The 25,293-nt window shown below is 46.6% G+C and overlaps 2 protein-coding genes across 2 annotated transcripts in view; both read right to left on the minus strand.

The window, feature by feature from the left end:
• Positions 1 to 309: 309 nt before the first annotated feature.
• TLR4 (toll like receptor 4) lies at positions 310 to 5,835 on the minus strand. Its single transcript, XM_065737612.1, has 3 exons — positions 5,714 to 5,835; positions 4,589 to 4,755; positions 310 to 3,588 (listed from the first exon to the last, which is right to left on the minus strand). Exons 1-3 carry the CDS (start codon positions 5,807 to 5,809, stop codon positions 1,329 to 1,331), a joined length of 2,523 nt encoding a protein of 840 aa, XP_065593684.1. The 5' UTR covers positions 5,810 to 5,835; the 3' UTR covers positions 310 to 1,328.
• Positions 5,836 to 10,816: 4,981 nt separating this feature from the next.
• LOC136049156 (CMP-N-acetylneuraminate-beta-galactosamide-alpha-2,3-sialyltransferase 4-like) overlaps positions 10,817 to 25,293 on the minus strand; it is a 47,325-nt gene continuing 32,848 nt past the window's right edge. Inside the window, 14 exon segments of the mRNA XM_065737197.1 lie at positions 10,817 to 10,924; positions 11,306 to 11,452; positions 12,903 to 12,965; positions 12,968 to 13,033; positions 13,365 to 13,557; positions 14,114 to 14,209; positions 15,021 to 15,084; positions 15,430 to 15,557; positions 16,254 to 16,310; positions 16,447 to 16,514; positions 16,516 to 16,528; positions 16,996 to 17,050; positions 18,532 to 18,559; positions 18,561 to 18,630. Of these exon segments, the coding sequence (XP_065593269.1) occupies positions 10,817 to 10,924; positions 11,306 to 11,452; positions 12,903 to 12,965; positions 12,968 to 13,033; positions 13,365 to 13,557; positions 14,114 to 14,209; positions 15,021 to 15,084; positions 15,430 to 15,557; positions 16,254 to 16,310; positions 16,447 to 16,514; positions 16,516 to 16,528; positions 16,996 to 17,050; positions 18,532 to 18,559; positions 18,561 to 18,630 (1,156 nt within the window).

A 25,293-nucleotide genomic window follows, 5' to 3' on the forward strand; every position in this document is an offset into this window, starting at 1 on the left:
TGCTGTAAGGCACATTGCTCAAGGCAGAGGTGAGGAGTGTTGGATGTCAGAAGTGACTGCAGCAATACTCAACAGGTGCAAAACAAACTGTTCAGGCAAGCAAATGCAGCATTCAGCTTGGTTTTATTGAAGCTTCATCTCACAGGTCATAGAAGACCTTAGAGAGGGCTGTGAGGATTTGTTAGTGTTATCCCATTACACTACTGGCAGAACACACAGAGAGGGGACTGTGATGCAGCTTTTTCCAGCACAAGCCATGAAATTAGCTTTCCCTCCTTTGCAAATAATGTCTGAAGTCAGTCTCTTAGCAAAGTGAGATGGATCAGGCCCCTTCTTCTGAGAAAATATCAGATCTGATTCACCACTCAATTGCTTCTGTTTTACCTCTGTAGAACGGCATTGATTATAGAGGGATTTGCAAGTTTAAGACTAGACTAATTCAGTGATTAATCCCAACCAAAGCCTTCTGTAAATAGAGAGCAATACTCCAGCAGTATTCAATACCCAACACATCAATAAATTGCTCTGTACTATGATTCAATGGCATTAAACTTTCCCTCCTTTTAGTCATGGTAGTGATGGTTTAGCTAACCTGGACTTTTCTCCTCTTTCTCCTGTATAAAAATGAATTTCAGGTTATGGAAGCATCTGGAGGTTTCAGTATTGGGTCTTAGTCTGAATGAAATTGAAATAAACATTTTGGGGAAATTTCCAACCAATGACAATCTCCCCACGCACTGATGACAAAACTGCTCAGCTTCACTGAGCAGCTGCCAGGTGGGCTGTGTCTGTAGGGCTGCCCATTTTCCTCTGTAGGGCTTTTCCCCCATGTCATGGTTCCCAGGGAGGCTCGCCTAGCATTTTCAAGACTTAAATCTTGTTTCCTTTCCTACCTTGTTTAGAGTTTAGAACCAATAGATCTGTACTCTCCCCCGGAAACCCTGGGGTCCACTCAAAGTGGCAGACTGAAATCCCCCTGAGCAAATGGCCCCTGGGCCCAAACTGAGTTTCAGAGACAGACAAATGGTAGTGAGAACAGTCCATCCATTCTCATTTCTGTTCACTGACCCACCAGATCTAGGTGGATTGTTGGTCCAACTTCAGCTGACTGCTACAGACAATCAGCAATCACAGAGCTCAGGCATCTGCAGTTTTTCTAGCTCATCTTGAAAGCTGCCTGGAGGAAGGGCAGTCATCAAAGTAGATGTTTCTGTGGTGCTTTTACAATGTCTCTTTCTATTTTTTCCAACAGAAGAGCCAGCTTCTGAGCACCAACCATCAGCCAAGGCCAGGATAGGAGACAGGACAGAAGTGATGTTTCTTTCTCTTTACATGAGTTTTATCTCCTCGTGATTCCATTTTTTGCCTTCTAGCAGGACTGCTGTCAACTGCCTCCAGAAGATATGCCTGCTTACTTCCTTGTCTATCCACTGTAGATAAGTGTTCCTCCTCAGATATCGGGACAGTCCCAGCCTCTGCCTCAGCAAGGTCTTATCCACTTCCCCTAGTATGATCATGATGATTCCAGCCTTCCCTTCAACAAGCTGCCAGGACTGAGCAATGTCAAACTCAAAGCTACACCACTTGCTTTCCAGGAAGTCAGCTGAGATGACTGCAATGACATTTCTGCTACTCAGAAAACCTTCTTGGATTATATTAGTCACAATGGGTACCCCTGGTAAAAAATCTCTGTAGTAAAGACAAAGTTGGAAGGGAGGTTTTCCTCCTTCTAAGGGTTCCACCAACTCTTTTATCACCCATTCTTGATCTTTGCTGGAATGGATAACAAAGGCATCGTAGGTATCTCCCCTTTCTGCAGATTGCTTACATCCACTGAGCAGCACCAATGAGTAGTATAGCTGGAAGTAGTACTTATAAATGAGGAACAGAAAGACTCCTGCAGCAAGCACCACAGTCACTGAGCATGCCACTGTGGTTGGGTTGGGATGGCAAGAGGACATATCAAAGTCTGACAGGCTCACGTTTGTCACGTAGGCAGGTGTGCGGCATATCATTGAATGTTTGTTCCGCAGTAGATACTGTTCTTCCTTGACCCATTTCAGAAAGTTCAGGTGCATGCAAGAGCATTCAAACAAGTTGTGAGAAATGTCTAGCAAGACCAGACTATCAGGCAGGATTTCCAGGGCTGAGTCTGACAGGGCACTCAGCTGATTGTTGCTGAAATCCAGGGCTGTGAGGGCTTGGAGTGGCCTGTAGGTTACAGGATCAAAAGTCAATAGCTTGTTGTTGCTGATGATTAGCTCTTTCAGTTCAAAGAGAGCATTAAATGCACTTTGGTCCACCCATACTAATTTGCAACTTGAAATATCCAAGGTGCGGAGGCGTCTTAGGTTTTCAAAGTTGTTGGTCAATGTATTGTTCTCAAAAGAGTTGCCTGCCATCTTGAGAACCTGCAGAGAGTTCAGGCCATGAAAGATATGATGGGATATAACGTGAGTTTTGGTGTAGGAGATATCAAGGTAAATGAGTTTCTGAAGGAGAAGAAAGACAGGGTAAGTGCCATGATGAATTAAATTCGTGTGTTGAAGATCCAAATATAACAGATTCCTCAGATTAGCAAAATCTCCAGTCAAACTGATGTCAGAATTGAAGCTCAGGTTCAAGTGTTTCAAATTTGGAGACCCAGGAAACTTAGGGGAACAGCAAGTTCTGAAGGAGAGACGATTCTCACTCAAATCTACAGCCTCCAGGTAATTCAGACTCCCAAAGTTTTGCTCAAAGCTTTTTAGGTCTTTGCTCTTGGTAATACGGAGCCCTCTCAACTCCTTAAAAAAAGACAGCTTCTCAGCAGGCACTTCCTCAAACTTACATTTCTTCCATTCCAGATTTTTCACTTGAGAAAACATAGGAACCTCTGACAACACTGCAAGGTTAAGGTCCACCAACCGAATACTGGAGACATTGTCCATGCAGTTAAAAAGAGTGTCAGTGTTGTTCTCAAATTCTCTGAAACACATTAAGACAAACTCCTGCATCTGTACCTGACACAGTCCACTCAAGAGTCCGTTCTGAAATTCTGTCATTTTCAGAATGTTAGTGAATTCTCCAACTATTAGTCTGTTGACCTGTAAGCCTGCCAGGCCGTGAAGAGAAGAGTGCATCACATTGGGGTTCTCAAAAGAGGATCTCAGAACCAGTTCACCAAGGTGAATCTTTGCAAAGGATCCTGACTGGATGTATTTTATATTGTTCAAAGAAAGTACCAGTGTGAGGTTGAGCCTGTTTGTTTCCCTCAGGGCATCAAGGTCTCCTTTGGAGATATATGTAATATTATTGGAGGAAAAGCTCAGGTACCTGAGAGAGGTCAGGTTGGCAAAATACTTAGGAAGCTTCAACGAAGCAATGTTGTTATGGCCCAGATTCAGTTCCTGCAGGGTATTCAAGTGTCCAATGGGTAGGTCAGACAGAGAGGATAGGCTGGTTTCCACTAATACTAGTTTCTTCAGTGATGTTAAGCCATAGAAGGCTGCTAGACCCAGGTGCTGGAGGGAATTGGCAGTTAAAATTAAGGTGGAAAGGTTATGAAGATCCGCAAAAGAGTTATCTTCTATTGCATGGATGTGGCACCTGTTGAGCAGGAAAAGAGGATAAATGTGGATGAAACACTGTCCCTTTCACCCCATGCCCACAGATTACTGCACTAAGTACTAATGCAATGTTATCAGGCTCAGCATCACCCTGGGGGTTGGTTTGGCTTTACTGCACTGGCCAGCACCCCTGAACACAACTCCTTAAACTACAGGTGAACACTCTCATTTCCCAGGAAAGGGCACCATTAACAAAACAAAAAATAAAAAATACAATAATAGGAAACCTTCTCTTGCCCCTTCTTCCCTCCCTAAATCTGAAGCTCAATTACAAAGCAAGAGACCTGGAGCCGTGGCGAAGGTCAGAACTCACGCAGGCAGAAGGACAGATGAGAAGACCCAAAATTTGAGACCCAAATCCATTCTGCAATGAACTCAGGAGCCCTACAGCCAACCTGGTCTGTACTTCTGAGCTGTAACTGTCCTGGGACAGAGTGACTTTTTTCAGTGAAACATTTTACCCAGAGAAATTGTCATCTCAAACCAATGAAAACTATATATCAGTTCAAATTGGCTAACAGGCCTCCTCCACCTCCTCCCCGAGATATGTGATTAGAAAGGAAAAGAGGATACGTTGATATTTTAAAACAACCTTTTAAAAAATTAATGTATCTTCATTTTTATCTTCTGTTTTACCCGTGATTAGAAAAACAGTCCTCCCAACGTGTTCCACTTCGGAGTATTTGTAACAGTGAAAAGTCTGATATTTTTCTTGCTTAGAGGGAAGTAAAACAACTTCCTTTCCTCCTCCCCACATCCCATCCTATTAGATCTGACTGGCTGGCCCAGCACTGGGCAGTGTGCACTCAGTAACTGAACTGAATGCTGCACGTCATTGCCACAGGCATGTGCAGACAGACAGAGGGATCAAGGCAAGAGTGAAACAGGAAACAGCCAAGAGCCACGACACTCCAAAATAAGGAACTGCTGAGTTGCAGATGGTGAAGACAAAGCAGTAACCACACTGAGAGGCTCATTACCTTGAAAGATCCAAAAGCTGCAGTGCAGGTACTGCTGAAAAATAATCTGAGCTCAGCGATTTCAGGTTATTGAAACTGAGGTCCAAATCCAGGGTGGTGTTTGGGATTTCAGCAGGAACTCCAGAGATATTCTGTCCTGTGCATCTGAAAGCTTTGTTGGGGATGACCTGTGGCAGATCTCAGTCAGCACCGTCTCTCCACCAAATGTCAGGAAATCATACTGCTATACAGGAAAGCGGGAGCAGAACCTCGTAGCTCATTCCTAAATGAACCTTGTAGCTCGTTTCTAAATGAGCTGCCCTGAGCGTCAGGAAATAAGCTCATATATCCTGAGCACCTGTCCCACTTCTAATGGGACCAATCCTACTCCCCAGCAAGAGCTACAATTCTTGTTGATTGAACAGGACAGTGTTCCCTGGGGCTAAGGATGACCCAGCAGCAACCTCTGAGAGAGCAAAACAAACACACGGGGATGTGTGCTGTGCCCAGGACCAGCTCTCAGCTTGGTGACATTGCAGACAAGCTGGCAGGTGACAACAGAGATTTCTGAAAGTTGTAAGTGAAGTTTGTAACAGGCATTGATCAGTGCCAGGTGTTTGTGGCAGTGGTGAAATCACTGTGCAGTAAAAATCAGGCAAAAGTGGCATAATTTGCAGATTTTATAGGCAGGGATTGGATCTCTTCCTGAAGGGAATAGACTCGTGGAATTGTTTGAGTTGGAAGGGACCCTTAAAAGCCATCTGATCCCACTCCATGCAGTGAGCAGGGACACCCACAGCTCCATCAGTGCTCAGAGCCCCAGCAGCCTGACCGTGGGCACCTCCACCTCCCTGGTGCCTCAGCATCCTTCTGGCAACGTAATCTGAGTTTAAGTGCAGTGTAGTAACATCAGAGGTACAGATAGCTAATAATAAGCAATGGTTAAAGCTGCTTGTTCTGTTTCTCAGGTGCTTCTGAGACCAGTGTTCACTTCAAATATTTCAATTGCCTTGGTAACAGCCTTGGAAGAGAGATGAGCTTTCCTAGGAAAACTAACACACAACAGTTTTGTCGCACAAATCACTCAAGCAGAGGAGAAAGTCGCACCAGAGAAGCGAAAGGATTCCGTGCTCAGAGATCACATACCTCCAGGCAGGGACTGAGGATGCATCCTGCCCGCAGGGACAGCACGAGCAGCAGCCACAGCAGCACCCCGAGGATGGGAGCTGCTCTCCTGGGCATCTTCAGGGGAAAGCACCATGGGTGGCACTCAGGGACGAGGAGCAAGAGACCTCCAGGAGCACGGCATGCTGCCCTTCACCACGCCTGCTTCTCACTGCACGAGCACTGGAGGGCAGGGAGGGAAGTGAAAGCAGTAACTGGGCAGTTTCTGGACACGCTTGCAGTGAATTGCTCTTCTGGCAGCACTGTGCATGAAAACGAGGAGAAAAAGGAAGTAAAGAAACAGACGGTGTTGTATCGGTGTGACGTCACTTGATTGCCTCAGATTAGATCGGGGTACACTGGTGAAAAAAGGGAAACTTCTGTGAAGCTCTGAGCCCTGTTTCCAGAAGGACAGATATCACACATCCCATAATATGAACACATTCTCCAGCACTGTCCCAGGACCAGGCTGCACAGGGTTGGCCGGGCTCTGTATTCGAAGCCTTGCTACAAAATTGAGTTTGAGGAGGGCTGTCTCAATGCAGCCCTTAATTCACAGCACAAATGCAGCTATTGTTTCTGGAGGAGATGTTTGTAATATCAATTTAATTCAGCTGTGAGCTTTCTAACAAAGCTCCTTGCTTTCATTTACCTTGATAAATGGTAGTGCCTTGTTGTATCTACTCATGTGTTTCTGTAGATAACTAAGAGTTGTTACTGAGGATCTAGCTGTAGGGTTGGGGGATATTGCTAACACAGAAAAGCATCCAGAATGGGAAATGAGGACAGGATATGAGCCTAGAAATAGATAGAATAGGGAGTGGCTAATCATGACAGTCTGTGAAAATTGATAGTTAATACAAGCTGCTACACCAGCGGAGTGAGCAATACACTTATAAAGACAAAATCTCAAGGAGAGGAGATGGACATGGGACATCTTCGGCAAGGTCAGTAGGAAGCCACTGAAGGATGAGGAAATCCTGTGATAACAGATGATCCCTGTGATAAAAAGCATGTGGCAGCGCAATGGGAGCTAAAAGGGACACCCTGATATACAGACAGATAGTGCCCATTAAGCCAGCAGACAAAAAGTTTGTCAAAATAGGGCTAATTCAACTAATCCCTGTTCTGAAAAGCCTCTTGTGATTGCAGGTATTTCCTTCTACAGATGGAATTGAAAGTGAATGGAAACAATCGCTGTCTGCTTCTGTGCCTGGATTAAGGAAATGCATCCTGTGTCTGCAGAGACGACCAATGAGTGCGTCCTTTAGTATTCAACATGCAGAATGAAGCAATCCACATTTAATTTTTATCTAAAGCTAAGATGAGCCTGAAGTATGCTCTAGACATTAACATTTCAATGGAGACTCACTGGAGATGCTGGAGAGTTTGGGAGCATCACGGAATCCATCCGACAGCCACACTTAGGGGTCAAGTGGAAGGCATGATGTGAAGGACATTCAAGAAACATGCCAGGGAACAGTTTCATCAACGGTTCAACAGCAAACCATGCAGAAATTGCAAGGAACAGGACACAAGCAGGGAACACATCAGCTAGCAAATCAATCCCAGCCACCAGTTTAGAGAGACAGTGCCAGTTAATTTCATATTCTTCAACTTGCACACAGTGTGCAGTGACTGTAGGAAGCATAATGCCTCTGTAATTTCCTCTTTCAGTTCACCAGAAACAAAAGTATTATTTGGAATCCTTTAAAGTGACAAGAATAACATTAAAATAAAACACGATTCACTGCGCTGGCAATTTTCTGGTAGGATCATCAAAGATCTCTTAGGAAGGAGGTGTTAACAGAAAATCTTAGTGTTTCTAAAAGCACTTGCTCAGGGTAAATCTTGTTCTCCTGATTATTATAAGGCAGCAGCACTCAGCATATATGCAATCTCTGTCATCTGAAGGAAGATATTACCCAGCACAGATGGCCACAATATAGGTGGACCAACAAAATACATCAAGTTAGTTAGACAGCACTGAGTCCTCGAGGTTCAGCTGAGGATGGGCCCTCCTTATACACAGCAGCTGGGTCATTGGGCAGAGCTGGAGGGGTTGTCTGAGCAGATAGAAAAAGCTAAAGGAAACATCTCAGATCCAAAACGTTGAATTTGCTGGGAAAGGAAAAGAAAACAAAACAACAATTTATCCAAATCACATTGAAAAATAAAATAAAGACTCCGAAAGTGTCTCTATAAGTTCCAAGAATATCAGCAATGCACTGATTCCTGGAATGAGTCGGTGCCTCTCGCAGCCATCCCTGGCCGACCTGCAGGCCCTGGGGCAGTGCTGACCCATGCCCTGTGCAGAGGATGGAGGAGGGGCTGTGGTGTCACAGAAAGGGTCCTCACTGCAGCCCTGGAGTGCCTGCAGCTTCCACTCGTGATGCTTTCCCATGCAAAATGGGTGTGGTGGAAGACCAGCCTGAAAAACCTCTAGCCTTTGCATCTTGTACCTCTGGAGAAGAGAACTACGTTCGCATTGGGAGAGTAACTCTGCTTTTAGTTTGGGGTTTTAGAAAAATTGGCCACTCTCTGAGCAATGATTGATTGTAGTTACAGATTATTTAAGTGCCAGACTCAAAGCAAGGGGCATCAGTGGTGCAGACTGCTGGCTGTGCTTGTGATTGTAAGCAGCAGGGAGGGACATGAAGGTGGGATCAGAGGTGGTCTGGACATGCTGTGTAGCACAGACCAAGCTCTGGCCAACTGCAAACGGGGCCACCCAAAATGAAGCATGATCCAGTGTAGGAAGGTCTTTCCCATTGCAGAAAATGACAGCTGTGGGTGTACAGGGAGGAAAGAAGTAAAACCAGAAATTAGTGTCCAACTTAGTTTGATCGAAAGCAGCTGAGCCTACACTGAAGTAGGTAATGTATGTCATCAGATGGGCTATTCCCCAAAGCCAAGGTCATATAATACCCCAGATCTATTCAAAAGCTATTAGGGAAGAACTGTGTCAGGTAACCAGGGACAAACATACAACTAAAGGAAGTGATTAATCAGTGTCAAGGCAGTCACTATCTGTGGCAGGTACTCCATATGGACTATGTCAGGTCATTTAGGAGCCCTACATTTTACACAAGTCAACGTTCAGTCAAAATGGTTGGAAGGATTTCACACAGATGGTGGAGGCATGCAGACTCACCTGCCAAGCACTGCCAGGCAGTGATGACAGTGGCCAGGAGCTCCCTTGTCCCCTGGGGAGGGGCAGGCTGGCACCAGCAGCTCCTGGCCCTTCTGCCTTGGTCACCCCTTGACTGCAGAGCTGGGACTCACTGTCACCATCGATGCAGGGCTGTTCACAGCACCTGGCATGGATGCACTGTGCTGGGAAGGAGTGAATCGCCTTCCTGCAACCCTGTGAAGGATGCTAGCTTTTGCTACCCGAGTAACAATAGGACTCGTTTTCCTCTTCTTCTCCCTTTCACTACATCCTTATGACACCCTTATGGTATCAGGTAGCCTAATTTACATCCATTTTGTATTACCATGGCTCTGCTTTATCCTATTTATTCCACATCCTTTCCCCCAGTTCTGTTGATAATAACGAGCCTGCTGTAGGGCAGGGATTTATTCAGGCTACCAGGAAATGTGTGTAGGACATGGAGGACTGCAGCTTGATGGCTGAAACCAGTGCTGAGACTCCTGAGCCTGCTGTTTATGGTTTTGCTCCCATGATTTGTCACTGCATAACAGGAAAATGTTGCAATGACTGCAGTGTAAAGTGCACAGAACTCCTACAGAGCATGGTGAAGTTCTTGTGCGTGTTACCTAGAGAGAAAATGTAAGCCATCTCCTGGGGTGAGCTGGTAGCACGCTTTATGCATCAGCTTTTAGGCATTCAAACTTCTATGCCACTTTATCAAGAGAAGAACACAGAGTATTAATTATCCATGTAGTTGAGAGCCCGCTGCCACCACATACAGAGCAGTAACTTCTGAAACAGTTTGAGCCAGATCCAACTGCATATCTGTGAACGTTCAGGAACACCATCTTTTTGGAACCCAGCAGAATCTGTGTGGCCATCGCATGCTAGGTAGAGAGATCTATCTGTTTTCAGAACATAACCTGAAGCCAGTGTTTAGCCAACAAAGAGAAACTTATTGAAACAGCTTTTTTTCTCCCAAGCCCAGGTTTGCACGTGAAAGATTAGGTCTTCCTGCTTCAGCCTTCAAATGACCTTTCTCAAACTGAGCTGCAACGAAGCCTTGGTTGTTCCACACAGCTCCTGGGGCAAGGCAGCTCTGGGAGAGATTTGTCAGCATTTCTTTGGCCATAATCACATGCATGAACCAGGGCAAAACCATTTCAGATCCAGAAGAGGAACCAACATGAAGGGGATCAACTCTTCACAGATCATGAGAAGGCATTAGAGAGAGGGCTGAGATACTGGAAGATACCCCAGAACTGAATTGCATGGGAAGTACCCTGAAAGCCTGACCATAGCAGAGTGGGGGAAGGAAGGAGGGAAAGCAGAAGCTCTGTCTGGTGTAGAAAGTGTCAGCAGTTATCTGGGTAGTGTACTAATGCTGAGAAAGCAGTATTGAAAGGAACTTTCAACAAGGACCTCCCATCCCACAAGACAGTGCCAACTCCTTGCAAACAGAGGTGCATTTATTCTCAAGCAGAACAATAAAAGAAACACTTTTTTTTTTTGTCTTTACTGCAGACATCAAAATTTCCCAACAATTAGCAAGACACTAAAACTCTGTGTTTTCAACATAGCCCTTTTCCATAGTGATGGGTATAACTTTTTCTCAGGGCCTGCAGACCAGCTTGACATCTCAGTCTGGTGCTTTTCACAAATAGCCCAGTGAGTACAGGATGGATGATTACGAAGCAGGAGGAGGTTACCCAAGGAAGAAATGTTGTGCAATACTCCTCATCCTCCACTGCAGCAGACAGTGGTGAAAGCCAGAGGGCAATGGAGGATGGGGAAAGTGCTCTGAATCTCAGGATTTGACCTCCCATTGCACCTGGGAAAGGATGTATCATGACATGCTCAAAACAACCTGGAACAAGGGCAAAGCCCAACTGAGGTGTCTGGATGGGGACAGCAAGCAGCATGACCTTCTCTCAGTGGTTCTGGGCCTGGAAGGCATGGCTGGTTAAGTCAGAAATCACTCCCCACTCAACCATTTTCAGAAGCCAGTTCCTCTCAGCTGTGAGATTATGCTGAAAGAGCTGCAGGGACAAGAGAGCCAAAGTTACAGGTTAATCCTTACAGTGCCAATTGTCCTTCCTGAAATGCACTTATCCTACCTGACCCAACTTGCAGCCCCACTGCACAGGACCCTAGTCAGCAAACTAAGACAGAAGAAAGGCACCAGGAGGGAGCCAGCATCTATTTTCAAGCAGTTTGGGGAAGAAAGCATACCCCAGCATTTACAGAGGTGGATTAGATGACCTTTAAAGATCCCTTCCAACTCTAAGGATTCTGTGATTCCAATTTCCACAAGTAACACTGGTGATAGCTACCAGAGCTCACAGCTCCTTTAGTCCAAGCTTTTTCCAGTGAGTTCCCCTATGGAGAACACCTTAGTTTGAAGGGAAACCATTTTCTACCTCATTTTTCCATGAAAGACCGGTATTGTAATAATGTATTGGTGTAGTAGTGTCATGGTTGCCAGGGTAACCAAAGCCTGCAATGTTGACCTCTTGGCACAGATGGAGGGCTAAGTTCAAAGCAATGATTCCCGTGGTGGCATATCTCTGGGAAGGGAAAAGAGAGAACATCTGTTTAGCATTTCAAACTCATACTTTTACAAAACTGACATCAGCAACACCTTTGCAGCTGGGACCAGTAGCTTCCTTCACACTCCATGCAGAAAAAAAAATGCATAAATAAAACAGAACAGGTGCCTGGATAGCATTCCCAGAACTCAAGCTAGGAGCATCTTACGAGAAGATGCTGCAGAAGATGGGGACTCAGAAATGTACAGCCTCTGAGATTATAAAACGTGGAGCTCCATGGAAATGAAAAGGCTTTTGGATGGAAGCACGCTTTTTAGAAGACCACATCTATAATTGAGCCTGTACTAAGTCCCTGCATCTCTTTCATTTCTGTGTGCCTCTTTGTGTGTGTTCCCTGCTGAGGGCCTTCATGTGCAAACTCACTTCTCATCCATGCATTAAATTCCTGTCCCTGGCCTGTGTGTTACAAAACTTCCCTCTGCTCACATAAAACTAACATGGGCATGTACGAGCTGAGACCTTGCCTTAACAACCTTGTGATGGTGCAGAACAGCCACCACACTGCAAGTGGCTGAACGTGCTGCCTGGTCCCTCAAGCTTAACGGAGCACTTAGCACTCCTCCTCTGAACTGCCCCACTTCACACTTTCCAAGCAGCTTAGCAAGCAAATGTACTTTTTTATAGCACTGCTACAGCAGTCAGGAGACTTGGCACCTAATCTCAGCCCCAGCCAAGTTAGTGCATGACTTTGAACAAGGTTATTTCACCACACTAGGCCTTCAAGCTTCTCCTGCATTTGTTGCAGATTATAAACATCCTGGTGGTGCCCAGCAGGCTTAAAGTTAATTAAAGATTGCACAGCACCATCACAAAGATCGTCAGGACTGAAGACAAAGTAGATTCATTAATGAAGTAATCCTCCATTGTGCAGAGAAGGGGAAATTTGCGTTCCCGCAGTAGTGGGCATAACAGCCAGCCTCAGGTCAGAGATCTGCAAGACCTGAATGTTTTAAGGAATGCCAACCAAAATTCCTCCCATTTTATGCTAGCTAATTATCAGTAATGGTCTAGAGACAGAAAAATCACAGGAACATGTATGAAAGAGCTTATATGACAAAGCTGCTAATCGCTAGAGAAGCAGGTGTCCTGAGGTCTAGAACTACAGCCAGGAATTTAACTCTGAAAAGTTACTTGAATTCAAAATGGCAAGGGATTACAGGGTAGGCTGGAATTAGAGTAAAACTGTGCTGTTGTGGCAAGTGGAGAAAAGTCTTCTCTTCTTCGAAGAAACAGGGCTGAAAACCCGAAATACCATGCTAAAGTAAAAGATGGCATTTCCTAGGCAAAGGGACCAGCTGATCTAGCAAATAGGTTTTCCTTCCCCTTGCATGGCACTGAAGCAGTGAGGTATTAGGGAAGACAACAAACACTGATGGTCATCTGTCTGCTCTCCAGCATGACTGCATACCCCACTTGATGCCTTCAGCTGCAGCAGTTTGTATGTTGCCTCATGGGTGACGTATGGATTGAGAGAATACGTAGCTGAGAGATGTTCCAGTTCCACTCCTGGGGAGGCTGGCGCCAAAATCCCTCCTTTGTCTGTAGAAGAAAGGCAGAGAGGTAACTCAAGACATGTCCATAAACACCAAACTGTGCCATGACAAAGAAGCCTGTGTTCGTTGTGGCCTGTTGTCCTGGCTGGATGCTCAGAAGGACAGAGAGGTTGGAGGAATAAAGCATCTCCTGGTCTTTTCATTCTCATTCACCCATCTGCAATCTAGCTGTGACTGAGGTCTAATTAGTGACAAATAAGGTCTCAGGTGCCTTGTGCAGCTCATTAAATATTTGAAAGATACATGATTATGAGAGCTATTGAGTATGTGACTACAAATTACCTGGCTTCAACCATCCATCATTAAAGACATCTCACCTTGTTTTTTGTTTTCAGCAATACTTCCCTCAGCCATAAGAAATCCAGAGGCTTGAATGGGACAAACACCATCAGTGTATCATTGTCGTTGTTTTCCAGAGGGTTGGGCAGAGCTGATTCAGGGAAGAAGAGACGAATGCTGGTTCTTTCTCCCACATCCTTCTTGTACTCTTTTACTGGAGCATCATTTATTCTGAGAATCAAAGCCAAAAGGGCTGGATTTGTGCCATTTCAGCATTACCTGTTCCCAACTTTAGAGAGGAGCTGTCAGATGCAAGACTGACCATGTGAACTCAAACCATGGCAACAGCACAATGGCCCAGGACAGCAGCCTGGTTCCACAGTGTGGGCCACCTCATCAGATATCCCTGTAGTTTCTCCTTTGTAATATAAAGGCAGATGATAGTGGCAGATAACCACTATTTTTCAGAGTGGAACATGAAGCACAATTAAATGATTTGCTCGAGTCAGAGCAGAGCTGCATGTAAGGTTGCAATGCAGTCGAAGATTCCCTACGACTCCACTGAGCTGGAGATGGCTATCCAGTTCCACGTACAACATATGTGAATGAGCAGTGCAGTTCGTAGCTCTTGCAATGCCTGTGGCTGACCACAAACTGCAAGAAAGTTACTTGATTACCTGGGTAGCTAGAATCCTAGATGTTACATTTCCCAGGCAAGAACATCACATACACGTTATCATTCTTCAGCCTTTGACTAATCATTAAGGTTTTAGTAAGGATTCAGTACCTTATAATAACATGGTGGGAGTCGATCATTTTCCCAAAGTGCTGGCCATGGACAGAGAAGCCATTACCAACCACAATGCACCTTTGGCACCATAAGCTGACAAAATAATAGCAAGAGATAAAGTTATCTGACAAATTTCTGTACCAGGTTAGTTCAGCATCCTGAAGGTCTTCTTGGGGTGACATTAGAGGAGAGAAGTCCTAACTAGTAGGACTCTGGATTCTTCCTAGCCAGATGGTATTTGTCTTAGAAAGTACAATGGAATGTGCTTACACATTCACAAAGAGAATAGGATATCATCAACGTGCTAGAGAGGGGACCTCTAGTTGGCTGCAGTAAACAAGGCACTATACAAATAGAAAGTCAACCATGGATACCCAGCAGACCAGTAATTATACGGGCAAACTTCTGATGGAGGCATGCAGTGTATCGGGAGAGGGAGGTCACAGGAAGGGTCTCAATAAAAGTGCTTCTCAACAGCTGCTGCAGGCAGGCTACTTCAGTTCCTGCTCCCCCTGAATGTGGGCAGGCCCACCTGAGGGATTCACCCAACGCCCAGCCTGTCATGCTTGGTGGAGTCAGAGCAAGAGAAAATAAATGTTGCCGTGGGGCAACATGGAGAAGAGAATTCAGGTATGACAGAAGTTAAAGGGAGGGAGCTAGGAGCTAGCAGCTTAAGTTTATCAGTATGAGAGCTGCTTGAAAGAGTACGTTTAAAAGGGACAGAAAGAGAAACCTACTGAGAGAGGAGATGAAGAGTGTCAGGTGTAAGAGGCAGAAAGACTGTGAAGTTGAACACTAAGAGAGAGAACTTCCAATAGCTGCAGAGACCGTGACTCTCAATCTAGCTATCACTTCCCTTACAGATGTGCTCCCCCAGCTCCCATCTTCAGCCCAGACTTCATACCGACCAAAGGATCCAGGCAAATCCTGCTCTGGAAGAAGCTGCAGTGTGCTGAAAGCAGAGAGAACTAGAAGACAAGAAGATGAAGAGTCATCTTCAGGGAAAAAATGTATCATCCCCCTCCCACTACCACTACACAAACCTCCTCTTTCTTCTCCTCTTTGTCAGCCTTCCCCTTTCCATCTCTCCTGGCACAGCTACAGCCAGGAGCTAAAGCACTGTTCCCATTTCTCCAAGACCACTATTTCTCAAAGGCATCCCATCCACTCAGCCCAGATTTCCCTTGGTGTGTTTCTCAGTTGTATTTCCATCTTCCCTGCAGCACTGCAGGCTGCTCCATGAGTAGGAGGCTCTCCAGCCCCATTGCATCCATCCACAGTGTGACAACACCAAGGACAGAGTATTTCAGTACCTGAGCTCTGCAGCCCAAAAGGAAGTTTATGGAACCACAGAACTTCTTCAAGCTCCTGTTTAAAAGGCCTGTCGAAGAGTGAGTATATGGATTTGCTGGTCAGGAAAGGCTCCCAGTGAGATTCAAACCTAATGAGAGATACAGGCAGGCAGCAGTTTATGGACAAGTAGAGCTGTGAAAATAGTATCAGACACAGGACTGGGGCAGCTGAAGAAGGCTGGATAATGAAAAGCTTTGCAAATCTACCAAGCTATCCTGAAGTACTTCCCAGAAATTACCCACATTTTTAAAATCTACTACTGTTTCTAACTCATCTTTCAAGGAGCAGTGACAGCAAAAATCTCATTTCCCCTCCAATTCTGTCCAACCTCCCAGTTCCTCTCCCTTCTCAGTCATTCCTCTCTTTGTACATGTCTGGGGAATGCCTACTCACTGTTTCATTGTTTAGCCACAAGAGGAGAGAAAGGGAGAATTTCATTTATGTTCCCAATTTCATTTATTCATTCACTTCATGACAAAGCTCATAACACCCACAACAAAATCTTGCAACTCTCATGACGAAGCCTAACCACACACAATCGTCTCAGCTGCGTATCTCTTCCTCTCTGCTTGGCCTTTGGACCACATTCTGTGCACACATCTGCACTGCATCTTCCTGCTGGCCTTTTGACTCACTTGTTATGGTGCCAAGAGTCAGCTCTATTTCCCTTTCTGCATATCTGCACATAAACCCCAGCCTGGCAGCTTCTGCCAAGCAGTAGCCACTCAAACATTGACTCATTACCTCAGTAAAATTCCCCAAACAAACGAGACAGCTAACAAACCTTCCAAGGAAAGGCTTTCTCCACACGAAGTGTCTCTGGCATGCACCAACATGCCTCCTGCAAAAGAAACAAGGTGCATTGCTTACTAGCTCTTCCTGAAGGCTCTCAAGCCTTAGATTGTGGCCTGGCAATCAGGGATATCTCTGGAGAGCTCCTAAAGGTATCTACAAAAGGAAGGTTTTGAGCTCCTGACCACGGTGTCCTGTCTCCTAGCTCCTGACCACTGCTGTCCCTGAACAGGTTCCCTCCAAAGACCACGTAATAGGGCTCCATTTCTGTTCAGAATAGATGAATTTAGATGGGAATAAATGATCTCTGAAGAGATAATACCAAAGTTAGGTCAAGCTGCTAAGAGCCTTGAACAGGTTGAATTTTAGAATATCATTAGTGAGCCTTGTTCTTTCCTCTATGTAGAAGCAGACAAAGAGAATTATGAGACATTACAAAACACCCTGGCAGTGACCAGCAACACTGGGGTATGTCTATGCAGTCTAGCTAAGACATCTCCATCTCCAGGCTCACTAGTGCTGTTTTATCTACTACTTTTCCAGCTCTCAAGCCACTGCCAGGCAGAACACAGTCCTCCAAGTCTCCAGCAACTGCTACCTCACTGGGGAACTGTTTCTCATCCAGGTTTTATCCTGGGAGGAGAAGATACATCTGCTTCCCACAACAATGAATTGTGCCCCACCACAGACTACAACAGCACTGAAGTCATACCATAAATGAAGAGGTAACTTACTCACTATGCCTGCCAAGTGTGTTTGTCACATAGTACAGGCTCTTCACGCACAGACCTGCAGAAAACAATGAAGCTTGGCTTGCCTGAGTGCCCTGCTCAACATGCAAGAGTTTGGGACTGTAGATGCAGCAGGGAAAGCCTCCTCCATCATTTGCACCCTTCTGGCAGCATGATGCAGAACACAAAATGGGAGAGAACCAACCCCACAGACACTGCTGCAGCTCTAAGACCTGGGGAGGGGGCAGGATATCCCCATGACCTCTGTGGGTCTCTGATTTGGGAGAGGCTCTGAGGTCGGACCCTTCACTTAGCCCATCGTTGAGACCAGCTCCCCCTGCTGGTTTCACAAAGATGCTGCTGTGCTCATGCTGGCACACAAGGACGATAAGGATTTTCCAGCATTTGTTTTTTTCTTTTTACCATTAGTGAAGGATCCATTCTGATCGAAGATAAAAGACGTTTAATTTCACTTCCCTCAGCACTTCCCACATTGTACCACAAAACAGTCATTATATCACCGTGCACTGTGATAGCTCTTTCTTTTTTGTGAAAATGACAACGGTCTCATCTTGGTCATAAAGCAGCAGTGAGTTTTTTCTGTGACAAACTGGCCTCTCAATGATGGTATGAAATTAGAATTGGTTTTCCTTCTGTTGAAGGGAGAACACGAGCAGTGACATACATTCCATACTGACACAGCAACACATGGTCTCTCAGACTTCCTACACTCACCACACAGGGGCTTTCATCAGCCAGTTATTTCTGCATTGCTACACGCATACACACAATGCAGGTGAACATCCACTTCTGGACCCTGATCTTGCAAAGAATGCAACAGCATTTATCAGAAGACAACTGCCAGGCTTTCCCCTCATCCCAAGAATTCAGACTGAGTATCATAAAAGCACATGAACCCTGCTCCAGCCTCCACAGCCCCATGCACATGTAACATACAGGAGGCAGGCCTTGCACTGGGGTTTTAAATATTAGTAGATTCTCTCCTATATTAATACCTATTGAGTCAACACTTGGTTGTACTAGTGCAAAACAACAGAAGAATTTTCATAATTTTCCTATCTTGGGGAAAAAAAAACACCTTTCAGATGCTTTTCTGCTCTCTACCCTCACCCAAGACATCCAGAACAATTTAGTTTTCCAAAAATCCACCCAAAACAGACACAGCTAATGCCTTTCTTGGAGGCTAGTGACAAATAGTGCAAGGCCCATGCACAGGAAAGCAGAGCTGCTGCACACAGAGCTGTGCATGGTTGCTAATCCCTATGCCTCAGAATTTAAGTTCACAGATCCCCTCATGACTCCCATAGCTGTATGTAGGGGACTTTATGGAATTATGTCTTCTCCCTCCCCCCTTCTGTCACACCCATGATTGGGGTCTCTCCAGTGAACTCATCCATGATCAGGAGGGGCACCTCACTCCATACAGCCCCTGCCCAGCAAGGCCATGGGACTAGGGGACACAGTGGTGAGTGCTGGTTGGGAAACAGCAAAGCTCAGCATGTACTGAGGTTTTCTTACCCATACAGAGCAAAAACAGCAACTTTTTTGCAATGGAAAAGGACAAGGAAGAGCCTTCTGACTACAGCTATGGCATTCATGCTTGTCTTCAAGCACATCCTGCAAAAGAGCAGATAACATCAGCCAAACAAGACTATCAGCTTTCATTTAGCAGTACCTTTGCACAGACAGGCAGGCTGTGTGCTTGTCCCACAAGCCAATATTTCCCAGTGCTGTGCCTCTGTTCACTCAGCATGAGTGCTCCCCACACTCTGTCTGCTGCCCCACAAGACCCACATGCACACAGGTAAGGATCAGTGCAGCTCATCCCACTGCCTGCACAGGACCTGGCATCATAGCTGTGTCCAGTGAGGACTGGAAGCACCTCACCACCATCCCAAGGATGTTCCAGTCTCATGCCCCACAGTTTGTGCCACTGACAAAAGAAAAAAGAGTCCACAAAGTGCTTCTTTGACTGCCACTAAAGTCCTGTGATCAGCCCTCCTAAGCTGAGGAGTTTGTAGTGCTTAGGAGTATGAGTCTGACAGCCTTAATTATATAGGGACAGCACCACAGTTCACATAGACAATTGCTGGCTCAGGCTGGGGAAAAACAAGAATACACTTCTCTCTTGGAGGGATGGTGCAGAAAGTGAGCGCTGAGCTTCCACATCTGATGAGGATCATCTAATTATCCTCAGTGAGCTGGATATCAATCTCAGCTCAGCAGTAGAGAAGTACTTGGGGATGCCCTCAGTTCATCCTCTTTCTCCCATTCTATGGCTTGGAAGAAGACTTTTGTAAGGCTGATTAATCCAACCAAGCTGACACTTCTGCTGGTCACCAGCCAGCTGGAGCAAGGCTGCCATCCAAATTCCTGGGCTATCAGCTGCTGTTTCCCCACACCACATCAAGGAGGTTCTGTGGCCCTCCTTAACACAGGCAGCACCTGCAGGGCATCAGGGCTGGCCTTGAATGGGAAGCCCCAGCAGCATGCTATACTATGGGGGCAGTAGGGTGTTCTGGGTGGATGTACTTCCAGGGAAGGGAACTGGGAAGGCTTCCCATAAAGATATTAAGACAGGGATGTGGAGAGAGAGAGAGAGCTAGCTCATCTGCTCTGGCTGCAGACCTGCTATGGAGATGGGAGTGGGCTGAACGCATGCCCTTCGCAGGTTGCTGCTGTTGGTTAAAAAAAAAAAAATCTAAGGAAGCAAGAGGTCTCTTACCCTACTCCCCTGCTGGCTCACACTGTGCTCTCGGTTATACGTATGGTCAACTTTTCTCCTATACACACAATCTTAAGGTCTGAGAAACAATTTTGCATGTGTATCCCTCTCGTACATCCCTGGAGTTAATACTAGCCTGGTAAATGTAGGCATTTCTTGCTGCTTTCTTCTGCTGTAATTTCCCCCAAGGCATGCAAAGGAGGGCCAGCACATACAAGAAATCCTACAATGAACTGCAGAAACCACCGAGGATTAATTTAACCCTTCCCTTTTAAATGATGGAAAGAGGCACGGCCAAAGCAGGTATGACTGTAAAAGAAGATCCCCTTTCTTCTCACAACACAATTATTGAAACCAAGCCACACACCTGCCCTGCAGACAGAGCAGGAGCTGCATGAGGTCGAGCAGCTTGAGAACAGCTCTCATTGCCTGGCAGAAATGCAATACTCCTCAGTGCAGCCGGGCTGCCACCCGTACCTCCTTCCTTGCACTGCTGGTGTGAGTACATGCACTTGTTTGTGCAAGATGCCTCCTGCCTGCCAAGGGGCTTCATTTGCCCATTTCTATTTCTCTCAACCCTTTCAGGTTTCTTTTCACAGAGCTGTTTTATTTTTCCGTATGATGTTGTGTTGTTTTTTTTTTCCTCCCTTCCATTCTAATTAAGGTATTTGTCTCCACAGCAGGAAACATAAACTGCAGCAGACAATCTCGATTATGTATTTTAAAGGAGGAAAAAAATATTTAGAAAAGCTATTCACTTCAGATATGCATAGAAACCATCAGTAAGCACGTCCCCAGAAACCAGGAAGAAAAAGGAGAAAAAAAATAAAATCAAGGAGAAAAAAGGAAAGAAGGGACGCTAACCCTTTAAAAACTATCAGAAATATGATAAAGTTCTTAATTCCGTGCCTAGGAATGAAGGGTCAGATTTGGAGGAAATTAAAAATAACCATTCCTGTTAGGAAAAGCAGGAGCTTTTCCCTAAGGCACTCCGAGAGCAGAGGAGCTGCCGAGCTCTTCTGAAAACTTGCTGCTCGGTATTATCGCTGCTAAGCACTCCTGAAAACCTCCTTTTGTCTCAGTTTAAAGAGCTGAGTGCTGCTGAAAAGGCCGCCTGGATTACGTGCGCTGATTGAACCGCTGTCCTCAGCCACACACGCAGGATCTGAAGGGGAAGGAACCAATTTGCCACGCCGTGCCTCAGTTTCTCCGCTTGCGAAGTGGAGATGATCACAATTCCCTACCTCTCAAAGGGGCTACAAACCTGAAATCGTCGGCCCGGAGCAGCCACAATGAGTCACTGCAGCAGACCAAGAATAACACAAAAATAACCTAAAGAGACGAAGCATTTTCTATTCTTCAGAGAGCAATTGATTAGTTGAGCTATACTGGGATTTTTGTCCATCAGAGCTTGCAAACATGAGAAAACGGCCTAGAAAACGAGAGCTCATTCTCACGGATTCTCTTCCCTTCTTCCCACACCACTCTCAGCCTCTACCTCCCCTACTCCACTTTGTTTTTAAATCTGCTTCTCCAAATATTGTTTCTCTCACGTCAGCCCAGCAGGAGAGGCAGAAATCAAATTACAACCACTGAAAAAAAATAATAAAAAAAAAACCATCAGCATTTCCTACCGGGGGGTGGGTGCAAAGAGTGGAAGATTTTGCTTCAGGTTTCAAATAAATAAATAAATAATCTATCGTTATGAAAATAAACAGGCAGAAAAGGAGAAAGAAAATCAATCAGCTGCATTTAAAGCAGGGAGATATCAAGCAAAGTGCTCCATTCAAAGAGATGGGCTAGAGCTGTAGAAAGCAAACCCTCCATCCCTTTCCTTCTGTGGAAAAGTTTAAAATATAGAAGAAGGGAAAATATAGAAATGTGGAAGAGTATTAAAATCCTGAATACATATCTTGTTACCCATGGAAAAGTCCTAGGGATAACTTTTTTTTTTCCTAGAGGGACAACAGGAAGGGGAAAAGCAGAGCCATCCACCTGCTAATTCGAGATATCCTCTACAAAGGTGACCACACTGTTTTACATACCTACGTGGTCTGGGCAGGACTTGCTGCATTTTTACCCCTTCAGTTCAGCAGGAAGGTCTTGTCTGTAAAGAACACCTAAATATCAGAACTGTCACATTCAAGTGTTTTTTAAAGGATTATTTCTGGAAAAAGCAGGTGCTACATGGAAATGCCATTGCAGCCTTTCTCTCTATGCCTCTCCCTGGTCTTTGGCTGGAGGACTGGAAGCTTCAGGAAGCAACAAACGAACGGGGTTGCTCTCTCCCAAGCCTCAGGAGCCAGCCAGCAGGACGCTATCATGCAAGATTTGCACCAGGGCTTGCTTCTGACTACTGTGTATCTGAAGATCATCTCCCTGCCTGCACGAGCTTGGAAAGTCAAGGCAGCAATAGCAACCCAAGGCTAGGATGGAACTCCTCAGCACAAGTTCTGCCCTAGTAGGGGATATCACTGTGCATCAAGTACCCCAGAGCTCTTCCTATGCCGCGGCCCTGGAAAGCCTCCTCACCTGCAGGAGCTTCGCCTCCTTGCAGGGCTAAAAAACCCAACTGAGCTGCCGAGGGAGCTGAGGCAGTTTTGCGCTCCTGCAGTGCCATCGTGTGCTTTAGGAGTGCACTGCAGAGCCTCCCAGCTGCCACAACTCGCAGAGGCCGAGGATGCGGTGAGCAAAACCCTAGTGCCCTCGGCGTGCCTAGCTCCCAGCACTGAGCACCGAGGAGTGCCAAGCCCTGCGGCCGCTGCCACGTGGGAACAGCTGCACCCAAAGGTGATCATAGCAGAGCCCTGTGCTTCCCGGCCCACCGATGTGCAGCTGCTCCCCCTGCTGCAGAAAGGCAGCTCGGTGGCTGTGTTGCAGCTCACGCTGTGAGACCAGGAGGTGCCATGGCCAGCACAGCTTTATTTCAGCTTGCTGTGGTTTAAAGTGACCTTTTACCGACGGGAAAGTGGGACCTGAAGGACCCACAGATGCGTGCGTGGGGGATTTTTGCAGGGAGCATCCATCAGTGTAGTGCACCCACCCTGAACAGGCTCTTGTTCCCTGCAGACATCCATGCACAAAGAGAGCAGCCACACCCACCCTACACCAACTTGGGCTTCACTCTTCTGCTGCCTTTGCATTATTAAAATGGGCTGTACAGAAAACCTACAGAGAATTGCACAGGGCTGGGGAGGAGAGAGGCAAGCAGGATCTGAGCCCTGCAGTGAGGCCCCTAAATCCCAGCGTGGCTGTTCTGCAGAGCTGAGGTGTGATGGGAGAGTGTGAGTAAAAATGTTTCTGCAATCTCAGTGCCCTTTAGCTGTGGCCTGAAATCAGCCCAACATCTCACAAGACCATCAAAAGATTACCAAAGTCTCAGAGGGAAATAACAAAGGGTTCACCAGAAAAGGAGCTGAGGAGTGAAAAATGGGAATTTTGCCCTCTGTTTCACCTGGAAAATTCCCTGTCCTGCAGATGTCTCAGCAGGGTTTCCTGTCTGTTGAAGAAACCTTGTTCCAGCTGTGGCAGGTCCTCAGCTCCTGTCAGCAGGCACTGTGCCATGCAGCTAAGCACATCCATGGGAGAGAGCACTCATTAACAATGTGAGCAAATGGCATAACGATGCCTTGACAGCACCTACGGTGACAGCTGCAAAGTGCCCCAATCACAGTGATGGCAGCAGCAAGAGGCATGCACAGCGTGGTCTATGGCCACCTTGGGCGATCTGGGAAGGGGACATCCAGAGGAACCCTGCGCTATGCACAGCATAGAGAGGGCAGAGCACATGGCTGGCAGCACTTGGGGCCACTGGCATCGCTGTGTTTCTTTATCTTGCTCCAGTCTGACTCCTTGCTGGGAAAGGGCACCTCAGGGTGTTGCAGCCTTGTCTCTGCAGCCAGACAAGCTTGCCTTCCTTCTGCAGCCAGCGTGACTCCTGTCTGCCCACACTGCTACTGTTGTCTTGCTCCTTCCCATTCCCCTAGTCCCTCCAGGGCACAGCTCCAAAGGAAACCCTCCTTCAAAGCTCTTGTTTTCTTCCATTGCTCTGATGTCAGCCTGCCAGCCCAAAGCTTTGGCAGTTCATTCTGCCCTCTGCAGCCCTGTCCTTTCTTACTCCTGAGCCTTAGAGAAGCAGCAAGGCACACAGGCAGGCCCTGGAGCCTAACCTAAACACAACTTATTCAGCTAAGAAAAATACAAGCCACTGCATAGGAAAAATGAGCTAACCCAAGGATTCAGGGCAGAAGACACGCAGGAGGAAGAATCCACATGCACTGTCAGACCCTGGAGCAGAAGCTGGCTCTTGGAGCCCTGGGCTGTGCACGTGCTTTCCCACATGTCCCTGCCTGCAGTCCAGGCTGACACAAGCAGAGGGGACGGCGTGCACATCTCAAAGACTCCTCTCAGAGCCCTCCCAGCCTGCTTGCCCATACCATGTCCTGGGGCAGACTGTCCATTTAAGCCCCTGGGAAGACAAAGCAGGAGGAAAGGACTGGAGAGAGATGGGAGGAAAAAAAAAGGTCTTTTCTGACACCTTGTGCTTTGAAGAGCAGCTGAACCCAGCTCCAGCCCTGCGAGCTAGGGGACGAAAAGTGGACACTGTGAGCAGCTCCACTGTGGGGACAGACACAGCGGCAGCACGGTGTGCTCCTGGTTTCACAACCTTTGTTTCTGGCTCTGACAACAAAAAGTACAAACAAAATAAAAAATAAATAATAAAAACAGATCACCAGAAGGGAAGAAAACGCCAATGGGGTCTGGGTTATAAAACCAACTGCTGTAATAACTGTGGCCTGGAATATCTTTGCTGTGGGCACTATGGCAGAGGCACTCGGCCCTTGGTGCATCCCCGCTCCTTGGCCAGGCCGCGTGAACCCCACAAGGGGCTGTACTACTGTACATCAACCACAGCCCCAGAGAACGTTTGCCCCCCTGTAACCGCCCTGGCAGAGATCCTGTGGCCCTGCTTCATCCTCCGTGCAGCCCGCAGTCAGCAGCAGGCCTGCCTCCCCACACGCCAGCCCGCCCTGCTGCCGCTCCCCTCACAGCGCTTGGCCCTGCAAGCCATGGCTTCCCCTGGGAAGGCCACACTTTACACCTCCACCTCTATACTGCAAAGGATTTTGGGGGGGCAGAAGGAGTCTTCTGTCCCCTTGCCATCCCTGCCTTCTTCTGCAGACAGCTCTCATCCATGCTGGAGGCTTGCATGTCCTCAGAATACCAGCCTGCTCCAGGCCGGCCTCTGCAATCCCACAGCGGCCATGCTCCGCCCTGTGCTTTGTGTGGCTCCCGAAGAGGAGCTTTATGATTCTTGATAAAATCCCTGGCAGTGATGAAGCTTGCACACCGAGGTGGACAGGGGGAGGGAATTTACTTTCCTGGGAAGCTGCTTTTTCAGGCTGTGTTATCTGTGCGTCTTTCTATATTCACTGCAGTGTGTGGCTGTGACTGGCCATGTCCGGTTATTACTTTTTAATGAAAGAGAAAAAAAGATATTTGGGAGAAAGTAGGTTCCTTTCAATCAAATAATAAAATAAAGGATCTACCTTGTC

This window comes from Cyrtonyx montezumae, unplaced genomic scaffold (assembly GCF_038088225.1).
Source record: "Cyrtonyx montezumae isolate F1298 unplaced genomic scaffold, pur_monq_1.0 scaffold_20, whole genome shotgun sequence".
Lineage (NCBI taxonomy): Eukaryota > Metazoa > Chordata > Aves > Galliformes > Odontophoridae > Cyrtonyx > Cyrtonyx montezumae.